Source organism: Corvus hawaiiensis, chromosome 18 (assembly GCF_020740725.1).
Source record: "Corvus hawaiiensis isolate bCorHaw1 chromosome 18, bCorHaw1.pri.cur, whole genome shotgun sequence".
Taxonomy (NCBI): domain Eukaryota; kingdom Metazoa; phylum Chordata; class Aves; order Passeriformes; family Corvidae; genus Corvus; species Corvus hawaiiensis.
Window position 1 is genome coordinate 1,398,724 of NC_063230.1, and position 15,280 is coordinate 1,414,003.

At 45.9% G+C, this 15,280-nt stretch overlaps 1 protein-coding gene across 2 annotated transcripts in view; it reads right to left on the bottom strand.

The window, feature by feature from the left end:
* Window positions 1–14,463, bottom strand: part of MED13L (mediator complex subunit 13L) — a 179,354-nt gene extending 164,891 nt beyond the window's left edge. For both annotated transcript variants that reach the window (XM_048323263.1, XM_048323262.1), the window contains exon 1: window positions 14,300–14,463. In XM_048323263.1, coding sequence (XP_048179220.1) covers window positions 14,300–14,371 — 72 coding nt within the window. In that variant the 5' untranslated portion in view covers window positions 14,372–14,463. The remainder of the gene's footprint in view (window positions 1–14,299) is intronic.
* Between the last annotated feature and the right edge of the window lie 817 nt (window positions 14,464–15,280).

The window sequence follows — 15,280 nt, forward strand, 5'->3', positions numbered from 1 at the left end:
GAAAGGGACACAAACTCAGGTTTCAGCGACCATCATCACACCCTGCAGAGTGAAACAGCCTCAAAAGAGATGAGCTGAGAGTGTTCAAACCTCTGATCCCCCCTGCACATACAGAGACAAGCAGAGAGACACAGAGAGCAAATTAGCACTTTCTTTCACACCCTGCTGCCCTAAACACAGACACCTCCACATGTACCTGCCACAGCTCAGGGCTCCAGGACACCATCCACCACTGTGAAGTCCTAGGAGACAGAAAACCTAAGCTTTCATTCTTTTCCCCCCTTCAGGCTTAAATCAGAATAATAGGCAGCCTGGGAGGGTCTTCTGCTGATCTCATCGTGCTCCACTCCGATTGGTAGAGTTTAGGCTGCTAAAAATCACAATTCCCCAGTAACATTTCACAGTGCACGACTTGGTGCTGGTGTGCTCCCAGCAACCCTGAAGATATAATTAGTGCTGGGTAGCCTCTGTGACTGTTTTCCTCTCCTGCAGCCCTTGCAGATGGAACACAAACAAACCCATCTTCCACCTCCTCTTTTATTTCCCATCTCCACCAAATGCTTTTTGGCCTCTGTTTTATGGGAAATGGACAGGCCAACTCTAAATTAACTTCTCCAGATCGCTTGAGTAATTCCACCCATTTTAATACACAAAGCTCCCTTGGAGAGATTATTCAATAATATAGACACAGCAGAAGGAGAAAGAGGGAGAGCATCAAAAGTTTGAGAATTTTTTGGTTTTGGCCGAACCAAACGTAAAGCAGGGTTATTTCTGTACTGCTTTGTGCTTCTCTACATTAAAAACAATGACTAAAACTAGATAAATGTGTTATTTTTCCTGCTTCATATGGTACAGAAAAGTAAGAAAAGCTAAGACAGAGTCAGGCTGCAGAGTGTAGAAAATCATTACTCTGGTACTTTCAAAATAAGAAGGATATATTTGAAAGGAGGTAAAATCATACTGTGAGTAAAAGAAGCAGGTATCCATCACACAGGCCCTCAGCTCCAACCCTGATTTCTCAAAGACTTTCAACATGGCAGCGCTCAGGTCATTTTATTTTCCACACTTCTCCAATTTGAAACAAAACAAAAACCAAGTATAGAAGTACTTCCCAACTGCCTGCCCAAAAGGTGCCACTCAGACAAATTCAGGTCTGCCCAGTGCTTCAAACATAACTTTCTTTAATGGTCTTAAAAAAAGATGCAAGTAATGTAAAAAACCAAACCACACCATCATCACTTCCACAAATACATTTCAGTTAAAGGGAATATAAAAGCTTTCACCACATGTCCTTCTAACCAAGAAGAAAATGTTGAGCTGCCCAGGGTACCTGAAAACATTGTATTTACCAGCCTCTGAAGTTAGGCTCAGTCTAAACGATTTCTCTAATCTAGAATTTTGTTTGCTTCTACGTAGGAGAGTAGTTGCTAAGTATCTTTAGTCTACGATTTATGCTTCAAATTGGAACATAAAGCATGCAAATGCCATACATATGTTTGCCAGTTTTATTAGAGTCTCATCTTGAGAGCTTCATTCAAGTAAGTAGCTATTCTGAAGCCACCAGAGACTCATACTAAGGACTACTCACATGAGTGAAAATCTGCATAAGAAAGCCCTTAGTTCAAAGTCCAAGAATTTAAACTGTAGTTAAAGGTGCCATGGGAATTACACCACCATTTTAATTAAATGCTGTAAGATCTTGCAGACAGACTCAAGATTAGCACCATCTGTTTTGGTTACAGTGTCTCATTTCACTACATCATCCTCACACAGCAACGAAATACCATTGCACACTCCACTCCAGCCATTTAAATACCAGATAAGATTTATGTCATGTTGATACACTTCACCAGGAAGGAAGGACAAAAGGACGAGGACAGTGGGACTGAAAACTACTCTGGAACAACGTGCTGCTTGTGGGGGATGCAAACACCACCCCGTCTCGCAGTGAAATGAAGTATTTAGTAACATCTGCCTAAGTCCCCGTCAAGTGAATGGAAAGAACAGAGGAGATTGCTTAACTAAAACATTTGCTTTCTTCACAGCTTTACAGTTTGTACACCCTGAGAGAGGCTCCTATTCCCACAGCACAACTGAGCAGTGCCAGCACCTGTCCCCAGACATTCCCCCTCTTTTCTCCCTTGACTAGAGCTCTCTGGGGTTTGAAAACCCACAACAAACTGACCACCTCAGCCCTGTGGAGTCTCCTGAAATCAGATCATTCCCTCAACTACATATTAACATTCTCCTCTTTACGCTTTCCATTTTAAAAAAAGCAGGGAATGGTTTGTGTTCCTTTCCCTCAGGGCTTATCCCTTCTGCCTCTGGAAGAGGGAGGGATCACATGGCAGTGCAGAGGCCTTGCATGCACTGAATGAGCTCCAAAAAGACATTTCTGTGAGGCCAAGTATTGCAATAACTGCACAAAGTCCTCCAAACTTGCTCTGAAATCAAGAATAGACAAGAAATAACACTTTACAAAATAGCTGATTCTGAAATGGGCATCCCATGGCCAACAAAAACACCGTGCCATGGTCTGTGCTTCAGAGCCCAGCGCTCAGCCCCAGCCCTCTTAGTATGCAACTGAGCAGCAGCAGAATGACATGTTTGACTTTAATCCTCTCCCTGTATAAGCACACAGTCAAGTGGCTGGAAAAAAAGGGATAAAGGGCAGCCACTAACAAGCTTTTAAAAATGAAGGATGAAAAAATTACCTTTTTTTTTGGTTGTTATTCCTTTGCTCTTAAAACCAACGTGAAAGTGAGCGCACCAGTGCATGCAGCACATGTGCCTGGAAGAGTTTTGTCCTGGATAAATCCCTGCACTCCACGCTGCCTCCTTCCCTCATGCTCCCTGGAACAGATTATTGAAATGCTCCTACTCCAGAGCTGTTTGTGACAAGCAACAGTGTCAAGGCGTTTGTGTGTCATCTTTTATCTTTGCCAAGTCTCAGTGAAGGATTTAGCTGTAACCAAAATCCTATTATCAGATATCTCCCGGATGGACTTCTGTACCTGGGAACATCTGAGATCCCATATCACAGTACTGAGGACCAGAAAACCAAGGCATTTCTAAAATAATACAGTCCACATTACTAAAAGCCACACACTAACAGCATGAGCTGTTATGCCTAAAAAGTAAACAGCACTGACAGAAATGAGGTATTTTTTCTCTTTCTCCCCAACATCAGGGTGATTCTGCCCATGTGGGAGAGGAGGCAGCCAGGAAGATTAATTGCTTCTTTTCAAAGAAACAAAAGTCAGACCCGTCTCAAAAAGAATTTGAGGTGGCAACCAAGTACCACCTTTCCCAGTGGAAAATATAAAAGCACTCCAATACTAATGCTTAAATTTCAGCAGCTCTGGCAGATGCAGGAGTTACCAACAAAGGCTTTTTGAGTGGCAAGCACAAAAGAAAGAGCAATCTGGTAAAAGGGCCCAAATTACTGATATGGATCCAAACTCTCCCAGAATTTCAAGGTTAAATACTAAAGTAGATGACTACAATCAAACACAGCAGAAGGAAAATGAGCACACACTGACACACTGAAAGGGAAAAAGTATCTTCCTCTAGTCCACTGCAAAAACAGGTTGGCAAAACAAAACCAAATGTGAGAAATGCCTATGAAAGAAACAGAAGGTGACACAGAAATTGAGGCCATTATAATTCACCTGTAGCTCTGCACCTTCATCACAACTGCAGCTCTTGTTTCACAACATCAAAACCAGAATAATTACAGGAATGGTCAAAAAATATATATTCCATACAGTAAAAAAGTCATCCAAGGATTAAGTCTGGTTGGTTTACAAGAGGGAAACTGAGGTTCTCTAGAGAACAGCCACTGGTTTTCTTCCAGATATCAAATTAAATTAGCAGAACCCAGATTCAAACCAAAACGAGGTGGCTGAAATTTTTGTATCAGGACAAAAACTTGTAGACAATTTCGTAAGTACATAAGTACATAAAACATCTACCTGCTTCAAGAAACCTCTCAACCAAATACACAGAGAGCCTGGGAGATTATTCAAGGGAAGTGCAACTACATCCACTTCAGCAAATCCAGCAGGCCAGACAAACACTGGCCACCACTGAACAGGACACTTGTGCAATTATGATTCCACAAAGCTGTTCCATGCCCTGCCATTTAGCCAGGCACCAAGAGGCACCTTGGAAATCTCATCAGCACACAGAGAGCAGTCAATGCTCACCCTCAGAGCTGCCATCCTCAGCCAGGACCCAATGCCCCCAGAAAGCAGCAGCAGCCATTCAGGACTAACTGCACAAACTCTAAAAAAAAAATCATTATAAAACAAAAAAGAATTAAAGAGGAAAGTTTTAAGAAAAGACTTTTGAGTTAGATCAACATCTTTCACTTTCAGTGAAGGCTTTGGTTAGCAAACCTCCAGCCCTCAACCGATCCAGCTAATTCAGAACACGTTCCACACTGGTGCCTGGCTCGGCAGCTCCCCTCCACTGTCAGGGCTGTAACCCAGTCCATCAGAGGTGGGAAAGGATAATGTGATAACTGTGGCTGGAAGCCAAAGGGCTGAGACTCTGCCATCACTTGAAAAGATACCTTCAAGCCCAAATTATTCAGGACACAACCATAAGGAAACTGAAGGATGACAGCAGCACTGACCCAGGTCAGCGTGGGAGTGAGACTTAGCCAGGCACTTCCATACACACGTCCTGCTGGCTCTTGCACCAACACAGCCACACAGAATGGGAAGCTGCTGTGCCAGAATCCCATCACCAGGAGCGAGAAAGGGAAATGGGAAAGCCAATCTGCACAACAAAACAGAATAGGCAGGAATCTGGGGTTCAGAGGATGCACAAAACCTACCCATGTCCAAACATCTACCCAGCAAAGCCACGGCAGCCAACAGCATTTAACAAGGCATGACTGGGCTTGATTTGATTTGGGTTATTATCGGGACAAAGGGAAGAAGCGGACTTGATCTTGGAGCCCTTTTCCAGCCTTAATGATTCTACACGGAATGAGGCTTACCCATGGCAGAGCTGAACATTTACCCCTGCAGGCTGCATGGAAGCACACAATGCCTGGAAGCAAAATGCCATCTCCAAGATGAAAGACAGAAGGAATTGAAGAAATTCTTTTCATATTACCAAACCCTGGGTTTAGGTAGTGACCCACCCCGCAGGTCAGGTCACAGACACTATTTTACAGAAAGGCAACTCTGAGTTCTCCATCACTTTCAGTCTCTTCACAAAAGGGAATCAAGTATATTTTAACTTCTGAGTAGATGGTTGAGAACAGATAATAAAATGAAAACTACCACTGCAAACTTCAGTAGCACACAAAAAAAAACAAATAAAGATGCAACTTGCCAGCAGCCTAAGTATCCCGCCCTTGTTTTCAGACAGGGTGAATGATGAGGTTTGCAAGTCCCCTTCAGGAAGAATCAGAACTGGCTGCCTATTTTCCAAATTTAAAAGTCCCCTTTCAGAGAAAGCTGGACTACAGAAAAGCAGTCCAACACATGAAAAAAAAAAAAAAATGACAAAAGCAAATCTGCAAGCAAACAAAGGAATCTTCTCTATTCTTCCCAACTTTAACTTTCTTTTCTAGTTTTTTTTTTAACTGAAGGAGGAAGGAAATGTCAAACATCAGAGTCATACAATAGACTATCAGATGTTTCCCAAACCAAGTAATTTGACACATGGGCAGAAAGAAACGGGGGGGAGGGTGGGCTGGAGGAAGTAACAACCCGAGCAGAGTAAACTTTGGCACAGTGAGTTAAAGAATGCAGTTCCCTTTCTTCCATTACACAAAAAGCTGCACCGAGGACTCGGAACATTCCCGTGCCCCACATCTGAGCAGCACAGCAGCCCTCATGGGTTTACAGCTGTGTCTGCCCCTGCCCTGCCCAGCAAAGCTTGGTTTTAACCCGTGTCCATCCCTGCCCGGCCCAGCAAAGCTCGGTTTTACCCCTGTGTCCATCCCTGCCCACCTCGCTCCCTTCCCAAAGGGGCCCATCCCAGGCTCCTGCTCTGGGACAGGGGGGCAGGGACAGCACAGGAAGCGCATCCCCCAGCCCCGGTTCTTCATGCCTGTCCTCACCACTGACACCCAGTAGTGCCCAGCTTGTCAGGAGCAGCCAAAATCCCTCAGCCCTTCAAAACCCACCACCTGCAGAATCCTGGCATATGAGTCTTCTGTAACATGGAAAGTAGTAAATAAAGCCACTACATGACTGGTCACGTAGATTCACTTTGCCAGCTCTGTCACTGTCATTCCTGCAAAGAGAAGAATCCAGCACCTCCTGCCAGAAGGGAATTACAGAAATTCACAGAGAGCTCCAGTCAAAATTTTATTAAAATACACATGGAAAATTAAATAACCAGGAACTCTGGGCCAAAAACTGAAAGCAGCTCTTTCAGAATAAAGTAATTTAACCAATTAACCTTCTTTCTCAGCAAAGAAATTATTTTTTTATAGAAATACTTGACATGGCCACTACAAGATATTCATGGAATTAATTTTGTGTCTCACCAGAGCCACCTACAAATTCAGTAACATTGTAGACACACATGAAGCGAGACTCATAAAAGTCCAACACTAAGAGACTGCAGATATATTAAACTAGGTTTGAAAACTTCTTAGTAAACCAGAGACTCCTATAAGTAAAAAGTCACGAGTCTCTAATGTAAAAAACCAACACATTTTGAAACTTTTGTCTCATAGCTGTGAATGCATCCTTATCAAAAACTGGAAGTTTGCCAGCGCCTGGTCAATAGGTAAAGAAGAGTTTTCCTTTAAATTTTGCTTTCAATCCTCTGTTCTCACAAAATATTGTGTTTTATGGGCAAATATGGAGTCATAAGAACAGGCAACCACAAGGCCCTGACCACAGCATAGCTCTTTTAAAGCTAAGAGATGAATGAAATAAAGTTTTACTGAACAAGCTTTAAATTTCCTTCTCTAAGACATGGATTGTGGTTACAAAGCCACTTTGATCTCCGTTCAATCCACACCACTGCCAAAACGTGGCGGGGAGAGAGGAATGAGGGGAACAGAGCTGCCTTGGGAGAGAGAAGGGGGAAAAGATTTTCACTAGGTCAGTTCCACACGCCAGGCTTAAACATGAATTTATGAACCTTTCTGGAATCACCAAGGCATGGAAGAAGAGTGAAGGGGGAGGGAAATAAATGAAAGAGGGGGAAAAACCCCAAACTTTTTCCTCTGTAATTATAATTTTCATAAACAAGAATACACAAAGCTGCAACACTGGCTGATTAAAGAAAGCTGAGGCAAGTGCCTCACGAGAAGTGATACAAAAATACATGTGTCATATCTGATTACTTTTGTAATTTTAGAAGCCTGCCCATTTTTCTCCATTATCATAAGCTCATTAAATACTTTCCTTAATATAGGGACAAGGTCACTGTGTACGTTTGAGCTCATCTGTGTTAGTCACATAAATGTAAATATTGCCTCAGGGCACCTTATACAACAGCACCACACAATAAAATTCCCCATCTCAAAGAAACAAAAGCGAGGATGCCACTAAAAGCTCCAGCCACATTTCCACATGCACTGCTGCAAGGCTGCTCATGGATTAAACCACAGATGACTCAAGGAGAAATAACGTATTTTTATAGACTGAAGTAGAAAGTGAGAGTCAGAATTCATCAAAATTAATCAAAATTCACAGCACAAGCCAAAGGAAAGACTGCTTAAATCTTTTACATTTGTGAGTAAAGCAGCTCCTTACTACGTGAGGAAATGCTGAGAACTCTCCTCTCCCGCTGTGAAGAGCTGAACTTCCTCCCTGCTATCAGAGCGGGTTCTGCCCAGCCCTCGTTGTCCCGTTGCAGTGTTGGGATCACACTAAGGCACAGCTCTGTACCGAGCAGGGCCACAGCAGGAAACACCACAAGCTGGCACTGCCGGTACCCCGGGCCCTTTATCCCTGCGCTGTGCGCTCGCTCCGCTACCGCGTGCACAGGGAGCCCAACACCGGCTTTTAGTCACACGCTGAGGTCTGCAGAGCAGAATATTTTTATTAGCTGGTTTCTCTTTAAAACTACCAGTGGATGTCAGGGAACTCAAGGAAAGAGGATCTATTTTTAAAGCCATACTTCGAGCTCAAAATGAAAGCAGGGGAACAGCCTGGTCTGAGGAACAAAGATGCCCCCGTGTAAACACACACTCCTTATAAGCAAATCTTCTGGATTTGGGTTGGGATCTTCTGTTGGAAACACTTGTGCACTTTTGAAACTGGCAAGTTAATACTAAAACAAGCATGTTTTCAGTCAGAGCAGTATTTTTGCTTATTATTTGTGTTACTATGGCACCAACAAGATGCAAATGCCACCGTGCCAGACTCTAGACAACGAAGTGCACGACTCACCCACAGAACAGTAAATGAACACACACAGACTCCAAAGTTTTGTATAAACTACACTTGTCAGCCTTAACAACAGTGGGAACAGCCCAAGCATCTATCCAGTGTTACTGGGTTGTCTAGAGGATCCCGCACAAGCTCAGGAAAAGGGGTTTTAGAGGTCTGTGGACATCAACTGTCACCTTCCACAGCTACGATGGAACACACAGAAAAAAACAAAGGACATAAATTTATAATGAGGTGATCCTGGCGTACACTGGAGCCAGCACTCAAGGAAAAATGAAAGGCAGAGAGGGAGCAGGTGTAACTGCAGGGAGACAATGAAGGAATGCAGCAAGGTGCCAGCCATTCCAGTCACAGGATGCGACAAAAAAATTTGTAGGCACGTTCCTGCTCCGATCAGAGCAAAACCCAAACGCTGATGAAAGGGATCTGCCACAACTAAGGATGTAAAACTGGACTGGGCCAGATGAGGACGTGGGTGCAATTCCATAGAGAGATCAAGCAAAGTGGAGACAACAGGCTTACTCTCACCCAGTGAACAGGAAGCTTCGAATCAGCCCAGGTGTTCACCCCATCACAAAGTGCAACAGCCCCCTAACGCTGATGGGGCTTGGTATTTAAAAGCAGTGCATCTGCATACACACAGATCCTTTCATGTCATGCTTCTGAGAACAAGAGAGATTAAAAAATTAAAACAAAATCCATAAAGATTCTTTCTTCATCAAATGACCGTTACTCAAGTTAACACACTCGGCAGATATATCTCATATGCACGCTTATTTTTTCCACCAAAGATCAAAACCTCCAGTTCCTTTAGATTTTCTTCAAAAGATTGCATTGTCCAGAAGGAAAATAATAGAAGAAAGAACTTTTAATCCTATCTGTAGATCTTTCTTTACTCTTTCATATGAAGAAGCGCTCTCAGAAGAAGGCGAAAAAATTCAAGATCAAATGAGTCAGGGCAGGGAGGGTATTTGAGAACTGCGGTTATGATGTCAATTCTCTATTAAAAATGTAGAAAAATAGGAAAATTTATTTCCAGATAGTGTTAAAGTAAATTAAAATTATTGTTCCTAAGGTGCAGTTACCTAGGACTTTTTTGAATACATCAGGCTAACATTTGAGTATTTTCTTTATTATGTTGATATCTGGCATACCACCAGACTCACAGTGCCACCAGAATCAGGACACAGTCTCTGGGGAAGGATTCCCAGCCCCAGGACACGTGTACATTCACAAGACACTCGAGATTTCAAGGAAACTTCACTCCAATATTTCTCAGTGATTAGCTTGGGCACGCTTACTCTGAGCTGCAAACGTCATCCCCGCACCCCCCATCTTCTTTGGGAATATTCCGATAAGGTTGGTTATCCAACAGATCCCTCAACTCCCCTTCCGGAGCTGGGCACGCTGGCTCAATGTCACTGTCCCAATCTCTTTGCAAATCTGGGTCTTTTCTCTTCAAACCCTCTCCCTGGCACGTCCCATTAAACTGTCAAATACTCTGACAGGACATAATAAAAACCTTACCACTGAAGTGATTTAAAACCTGAAATAATCTGTTATTAGCAAGAAGTGAAAAAGGTTTCTAATGTCATCTCTCTGCTTCTGTCTTGTTACCTAATAAAACTCAGGATAACTAGAGAATCAAATACTTATGCACAACTTGAGAAGTTAATTCCATTTCTTAATTATTTATGCATGTAAATTCACACCTACATAAAATTCCAAACAAGCAAGATATCCACTGCGAGTGCTGTAACATCCAGCATGCCCAAATCCCACTGCATTTATGAAAACACAAGCAAGGACTACTGGTTAATTCACTACTACTGTAGGCATTGAGCAATCAACATTTACTATGAAATCCTTTACGGACAATTATGCAACACCAAGGAGTATCTCACAGCACCCTCTGCAACCTTCACTTTCTGATGCCATGAAGAACCTTTAGGAGAATAATCCAAATACCACCTAAGGTTGCTTTAATTCCTTTTATTTTATTATGGAAACATCAACAAAACTCCCTGATCAAAGGGGACAACTTCTGTTCCTGGATGTGAACTACAAAAAGCAACAGCAGTGACGGCCTTCACTGCTTGTAACTTTGCCTTTGAACGGGAGCAAACACAATTCCCACTGCCTGGACCCTTCTGGCAGCTGGTTTCTGTAGGAATGCACTTATACGAGAACAAGAGACATCTTCCACAGCAGCTTCTATAACCTGGTCTCACTTGCCAAGAGCACAATTGTGTCTTTTCCAGGATGAAGATTCCTACAGCACCAAATCTTTCTACCCCATGAAGGCTCCACCAAATTTCAGGCCATTCCTGACACCCTTGGCTGTACTCTTTCCAGCTCCACTATATCCAGTGTTATGCAGCTTCACCCCAGTTTCCCGAGACTGACTTGTGCCTTTGGATCCACCACGGCAGCAAAGCCAGACAGTTGAGGAAACATCTTCATGCAAGGCCTCGCTGTCATATGAGTAACCCTTACTCACAGGAAAAGTCAAATTAATTTCAGTAAGACTACTTTTATGATTAAGGATTATTCACAGGAAGACTGCTTGCCAGCTGGGGCTGAAGTTTTAATACAAAGCATATTACCTCAGAACCTTTTGTCTCTAAATAGTTATTAGACAGCTCTTACTTAGTATTTAAACAAACTGGCCATTACAATGGCTTATTAAATACTGTTTATCAAAACAGACATTCTTTTCAGAAGCAGCAGCAGACATTTGGACTACAGCAAAAACAGAGTGAGGATAAATATCATTTCTCCCACTGCTGTGCTAGGAGCAGCAAATTCAGACAGAAAGTATATTTTTAATGAGCAAGGCTATTATACCCAGCAGATTAAACAAGTTATAATTAGAGGAGTACTCTGATGACAAAGATGCAAACTGGCCCTTACATCACCATACTGGGAAAGGCTGCACACTTAGAGCAGGGCTCGGGATGCCTTTGTGCAGGCTGGCTGGGGGTTTTTGCCTGACAGAGCACACCAGCATTAACCCATTTTCCAGAGCCGTGCTGGACTCCTGCTCTGCTGGAGAGCACCACACACACAATGGTGCTGCCAAGGGCTGCAGTCCAGAGGGACATTCCATGGAACCCAGCTCTGCCAGCCCAGCACCGCCCCAGCACCTGCACAGTCAAAGGTAACTTTAAAGCCTTCGTTTCAGACCGTGCCCTCCCCTCAGGTGACACATTCTGAGCCCAGGGCACCGAGGGCCTCCACACTTTCTGGACATCACTGATAAAAGAGAATCAGTTACTAGAAGCTTTTAGAAAACAGTTCCCGTTAAAAGATTCAGAAGCAGCAAAGGCTCCAAACCTCTCTAGCGTTTCTACAGTCGACAGGAAAATAGAAATCATGAATTGTTAAACCAACCCAAATCCACCACAGCAACCAGACAGAGCTGGCACAGAGCTCTGGCTTCTCCAGGGCACGGAGACAGCATTCCTGCTTCCACAAAACAAATATCTGTGGCAAGAAAGATTATTTAACCATGAACAAACGGTATCATGATAGACTATAATTACTTCAGAACTGCAATTCTCCAGTCACAAACATTTCTTGGGATTCACACCCAAAACAAAGCCTGCAACTGAAAAGCCCCCAATTTCTAATAGCAGAATCAATTTCCCAAATTATTTGTAATCTACCTCACTCCTAAAGAATGAATGGATTCCTACCAACTACTGATTTAGATTTTGTTCTGTTACACTGAAGAAGTAAATGATTAGCAAAAGTTTCTCTAACTACTAATCCAGACTACTGTAGCTTTAACACTTCATAAATTTTGAAATTAATATGACAATGTGAGGTTAAAGGGTCAGTGGTGCTGGCCACGTATTTCCAGTCAGTGTTTCTGTTTTCAATATCTTTCATTGATACTTAAATCCCAAAAAACACTAACACAATCTAAAATAAATCTTCCTAATAGTTTTCACATATGCTGTATTTAAAAAAAACCTACTACTTTATTCCTTCTTTTTTTTCCAGAGCCAGAATACAATAAAAACAGAGTTTCGTACACAGCACCACATTAAGGTACAGATACCTCCCACAAAATTACATGGGAGATTAAAGGGTTGCACATTAAAGTCATTATTATTAAAGCCACTTGCAAAAGAATTTCGTTGAACTTATTTCAGTGATATTACACACCCATTTAAAATTGAACATTTCCCTAGCCTAGTCAGGTGGGGGAAAAAAAAAAAAAACCAACCAAACCACAATAACTATGAAATAGCTTCACTTTATAATTTATGCTAATTGCATGCCAACAATTATTTTGACCAGCGACAGATTCGCAGATTGCAACTGCAGGAGAAGTTCCGCCTCTCCAAACACACACTCCAGTCTGCATTAATGAACGGGGACTTCAGAACCCTTCGAGGAGCAAACCCTCCACTGCCTCCCTCCTACAATCAGATACGATTGTTCCCTTCACGCTTCCCGATTTATTTTCCTCCCTGGCAAAGAGCAGCGTAGTCAAAATCACCATAACAATCCCGCAAATCACCTTTCCCACATCTCGATACACAGAGCACTGCTACATATTTATCAATATTACCAAGTGCCTTCAAACAGAAGCACCGATACAAACTTACATAACGTAACAGTTCAACAAAAAGCCAAAGTAAGAAATGTATCATTCTCACAGAACAAGCTCTGGGCCAGTTTTCCAGCAGTGGAAGACTTCGGCTCTTGTCCCAGATTCTTAAAAGGTACCAGCAAAATAAACGCCAAATACATGTAGATTTAAAAAAAACAACCCTGAGACAAAATAACAAGTATACTATAATAAAGTTAAAAAGCATAAAACAAAGAGCTTGGTCATTTGCATTTCTAAGTAATTTCCTTTTTTTTCCTCTCTTAATTTTCATAAGGGAGCTAAAAACAATCTCTTCCGTTCTATCAGAAGAAGAACATATGCACCCACCTCCAATTCTGGCAGAGCTCTGCTGCGGGGAGGGGGCACCCACCACAAGCCTTTCACACATGCTACCCCCAAAGTTGCATCACAAGGTTTTAACTCCACCACACCACGCACTGATCAAGTCCCTCCTCCCCTCCGACATTATCCCTGTAGCACTGGAAGGCTCCCGATGATCCAGCAGCCCTCTCGCTCACTCAGCTGTTGCCCAGCCAGAAGGGATAATGTTCCTGTGCGTGCCAGATAAAATAAAGCAAGGTATTTCCAAATGACTTTGCCATTACACATAAATTGTTTTCGTATTTTAAATTTAAATTGCCAATCTACAGCTAGCCAAAACTGATACCGTAATTTCTGCAACATTAAACCACGCAATCCACGTCGGAAGTTCCCAGGGAGATGGGCAGACGGTATCTATGCAAACAAGCCGGCACACTACTGTCAGCCGCCGTTCTTCAGAGAAGAAAAAATTCAAAGGTTTGGGTTCGTTTCTTTTTTTTAACCTCTTGCCCCCGAGCACGATGTGTGCAAAGAGGAGAGCAGGCTGTAACAGCAGCTGACACGCCGTCACAGGAGCCCAGAGCTAAGTCCGACAGACGATCACACTACATGAACGTTCGCTGCTGCTGAAATGGCGTTTGTCATTGTGAGGAGAGAAAACCCCCCGGTTCGGTGGCACAAAGCGCACAGGGCACGGAGTGCCAAGGGAGGCGGGGAGAGGAGCCTGTTTACCAGGGAAGATGGTCGTGGAGGGGACGCGGAGCCATCCCCTCCCCGCTCTCCAGCTGCGAGCGCGATACACGGACCCGCAGCAAACCACGCTAAGGAGCAAAATAAACACGGGGACCGGGCCGGGGGAGGGGCCAGCGCAGGAGCAGCCCCGGGCCCTGCCTATAAACCCCCGGCAGCTGCTCCCGACCGACAAACCCGGCGCGGAGCCACCCCCGGGCACCCACCCGCCCACCGCCCGCTCACTCACCAGCGAGAAGAGGTTGGAGTGACAGTCCTCCAGGCTGGCCCCGTTCGCCACCCAGTTCGCCGCCGCAGTCATGATCCTCGGCGAGCCGGGCCGCCACGGCGGGGCATGTCTGGGGGGACGGCCGAGGGGCGAGGGGCGAGGCGGGCGACCCCCGTCACTGCCCGGGGCGGCCGCCGCGCTCCGGCCCCGCGGGGCCCCGCGGCCGGGAGGGGACGCGCCGAGGCCGGGGCGGGCGCGCTACTCCTCGCTACCCGCCCCCGCGCCGATAATCCTCGAGCCGGGGGACCCTTCTCCGGTGCAAGCGGGGAGGACGCGTCCCCCGCTCCTCCAGGCCGGGAGAAGAAGAGGAGGAAGGGGGGCCCGGGGCCGCCCTTCCGCGTCCAGGTGCGGCCCCCCCCGGCCGGGGGTCGCGCGGAGGGCGGCGGGTCCGTGCGGCGCGGGCGGGGCGAGGGGGGGTCCCGGTCCCGGCCCCGTGCGGAGGCGGCGGCGGGCGGGGGGCGCTGTGTCCCCTCCCCGCCCCGCCCGGCCGCCCCTCGCTGCTGCCGCCGCTGGCTGTGCGTGGATGGTGTTTTCCTCCTCCTCCTCCTCTTCCTCCCGCTGCCGCCGCCGCCGCCTCGTCGGCGCTGCCCGCGGGGTGGTGGCGGCGGTGCGGGCGCGGCCCGGCCCGGGCAGGGAGCGCTGTCCGCCCGCGCTGTGCCGGCCGTGCCCGCGGCGGCCGCAGCTCCGCGCCCGCTCTGCCTCCTGCGCTCTGACAGCAATGGCGCCCGGGCCCGCACCGCGCCGCGCCATTGGTCCGCGCCGCACCACGTGACGCGGGCCCGGGGGCGGGGCCCCGGCGCCGGGGCGCCTCCCGCCGCCGCTGCGCTGCGCCCGCCGCCCGCTGGGGGCGCTCGGGAGCGGCGGCGCCGCGGGGGTCCCGGCGCCGGGCCCGGGCCCTGTCCCGGCCCTCGGAGCGGGATCTCCGCTCCCTGCGGCCCCCGG